The sequence below is a fragment of the Poecilia latipinna genome, unplaced genomic scaffold, assembly GCF_001443285.1.
Source record: "Poecilia latipinna isolate Pla-1442-1.1 unplaced genomic scaffold, P_latipinna-1.0 Scaffold4549, whole genome shotgun sequence".
NCBI classification, from domain to species: domain Eukaryota; kingdom Metazoa; phylum Chordata; class Actinopteri; order Cyprinodontiformes; family Poeciliidae; genus Poecilia; species Poecilia latipinna.
The window spans coordinates 6752-9119 of record NW_015117165.1 but is presented as its reverse complement, the minus strand read 5'-3'; the positions used below and the strand labels follow the sequence as shown (position 1 = coordinate 9119).

General features: G+C 51.7%; 1 protein-coding gene across 1 annotated transcript; it reads right to left on the bottom strand.

Moving 5' to 3' along the window:
- Positions 1-947: 947 nt before the first annotated feature.
- On the bottom strand, positions 948-2276 carry LOC106942775 (protein shisa-6 homolog). The gene is made up of 2 exons (XM_074527692.1): positions 2156-2276; positions 948-1872 (listed from the first exon to the last, which is right to left on the bottom strand). Exon 2 carries the CDS (start codon positions 1546-1548, stop codon positions 988-990), a length of 561 nt encoding a protein of 186 aa, XP_074383793.1. The 5' UTR covers positions 1549-1872; positions 2156-2276; the 3' UTR covers positions 948-987.
- Positions 2277-2368: the final 92 nt, after the last annotated feature.

Below are 2368 nucleotides of genomic sequence, written 5' to 3'. Positions count from 1 at the left end.
AAATATTATCACTAATATTACAGTGAACTCTTAATAACAATATAATAACAACAATAAAGTATTTTCTCCACCACCAAAATTAAAAGCCAGATTTCTGTCAACATTTTTCAGGCTTTTGTAACAAACATGAATTGATTTAAACCTTTCAGACGCGTCAGTCAGCAGCAGCTCCAGCGCCTTGTGATCTATTCCTGAAGTGAACCGGGCTGCGGTTCTGGTCTGCAGGAATCACTGAAACATGTGATTAAACCTGAGGGTCCGGTTCAGGATGAAACCAGGAGGAGAAGTCTGGATCAGCGCCGCCTGCTGTGGGTTCAGCTGCTGCTGACAGGCTCCTCCCACCGGGACAGTCACTGACCGGCTCCCGGTTCTCACTCAGAGAAAACCTCAGAGGTAACGGGTTTGAATAAGTGAAGAGCAAAAGGCGAATCCAGTTCACGTTTACAGCTGCACACTTCAACTGATCAAATTACCAGACGATACAATAAAAAGTCTGGCATCCATTTACAGTCGTCCCCCTTTAATCCTATGCACCTAAATAAAATCCAGACAAGCAGCCGGTTCTCTACCAGAAACATAAAACACCAAACATCTGATCCAACAACCAACAGAATCAGAGGAGAACCGGTTCACTGCAATGCATGATGGGAAACTAACGCAGCCAGTAAAACAGAGAGGATCCAGACTGAAACCAGGCTGCTGGTTCGACTCCCAGCAGGACGACAACCCTAAACAGCCTCAGTGCAAACCTACTCATCTGAAATGGCCTAGTCAAAGTCCAGACTATATTAAAACAAAATCAGTTTTTATTGCTTCAGATTTGCGCATCTAAATTTGAATCTTTAGATTTGCATTGAATACACATGCACGCCACACTTTTCAGATTTTAATCAGGTTTTCTGTGCTTCAGTAAAACATTCAGTACTTCCTGTTGGTCACATGAAATCAGGATGCTGAGGTTTGTTAGTGGATATGAACCGGATCATCTTACCTGTGAACGTTCATCTCCTGCGGCGGCTTCGTGGCTTTATCATAAGCAACTTTAGCAAAAATCCCAATGGCGATGATGAGCGCGATGACCCCGCAGGTGATGTAGACCGTGGTGTTGGTCTGGTCCAGCTCCGGGTCGTAGATGTCCCCGGCGGGGGTCGGGGTGGGGGACGGGACCTTGACCCACTCCGGGGTGTTGTAGTTGTTGCAGGACTTCTGCTCCAGCCGCTTGCCGCGGTCCGCGCAGCAGAAGCGCAGGAAGCAGCTGCCGCAGCAGAAGCGGTGGTCGGTGTTGTTGCAGGAGAACTCCTTGTCGTACTGGCCGCTCACGTCGTAGTAACCCCAGCAGGTGTCGTGGGAACCCGCGGACGGAGCCTGCAGCTGGGTGACTTTCCGCGGGGCGGCGGCGGGCAGCGCGGTGCTGTTGGCGGTCACCTCCTTCGCCTTCGGGTTCCTCCTCGGCGGGCTCTTGCTCCTCTTGCTGGCGGTGGCGGCGGCGCACAGGACATTCAGCGGGTCCAGGGAAATGAAAAGCAGCAGGAGGTGCTTCATCCCCATCGTTTGAGGACGCGCTGGTGTCGGCTCGCTGACCTCCGCTCTGCTGCCTCTCTGGATGTCCACCTCTTACCGAGTGGAGCCTCCGGCGCTCTGCTTCACCTCGGCTTCTCTCGTCTGTGCCAGGCTCACACCCGCGGACCCTGAGTGGCTGATGGTTCCCTCATTAGACATTTTCTGACTCTTTGGGGATCCAACACACGGGCCGTTTCAGGAAGACGTTGAATTATGAAAAGTTTCTTTTCGCAAAGTCTCTGCGTAAAGAGCCGAACTGAGCCGATGTCCTCTGAGAAACCTGCGTTTGTTCCGCAGATTCTCTGGATCTCTCTGTGGAGAGGTGAGAGGCTGTCAGTTAGTCTGATCTGAGCCCGTTAAAGACACAGTGAGCGCAGAAAGTCCTTCAGCACCACGGAGAGCGATGGATCAGATGAAACGTTTGGGATTTCTTTAACATCTAAACTAATTTATCTGTTTAACTCCTGATTAAATCTGCGCTTTTATTAATTCAGTTCTCACTTCCTCTGAAAACCTGAACCCCAACTTTAACGCTCCTCTAATAAAAGACTAAGCAAATGAAGACGGATAAGCAGCAGAACAAAAGAAGACTTACAAGCCTCGGAGGTTCCGGAAGCGCCGCGCCGCCTCAGCTGCTGAATCAAAGCTCCTCCGCAAGACAAGAGCCAAGACCTCTCCTCCGCTCCGGCCCGCCTCCTCTCTCTGCGGACGGCCCTCCGCCCGCGTCACCAGCTCAGGTACCCCCGTTAATTACCCCCCGCCCCCTTCAGCCCCACTGCCCCCCCTCCTCCTCCGGGTCCCTGCAGGT

What these genes read in the sequence shown, in the direction of transcription:
- LOC106942775 (XM_074527692.1), bottom strand. Translation starts at nt 1,548, where the DNA reads ATGGGGATGAAGCACCTCCTGCTGCTTTTCATTTCCCTGGACCCGCTG.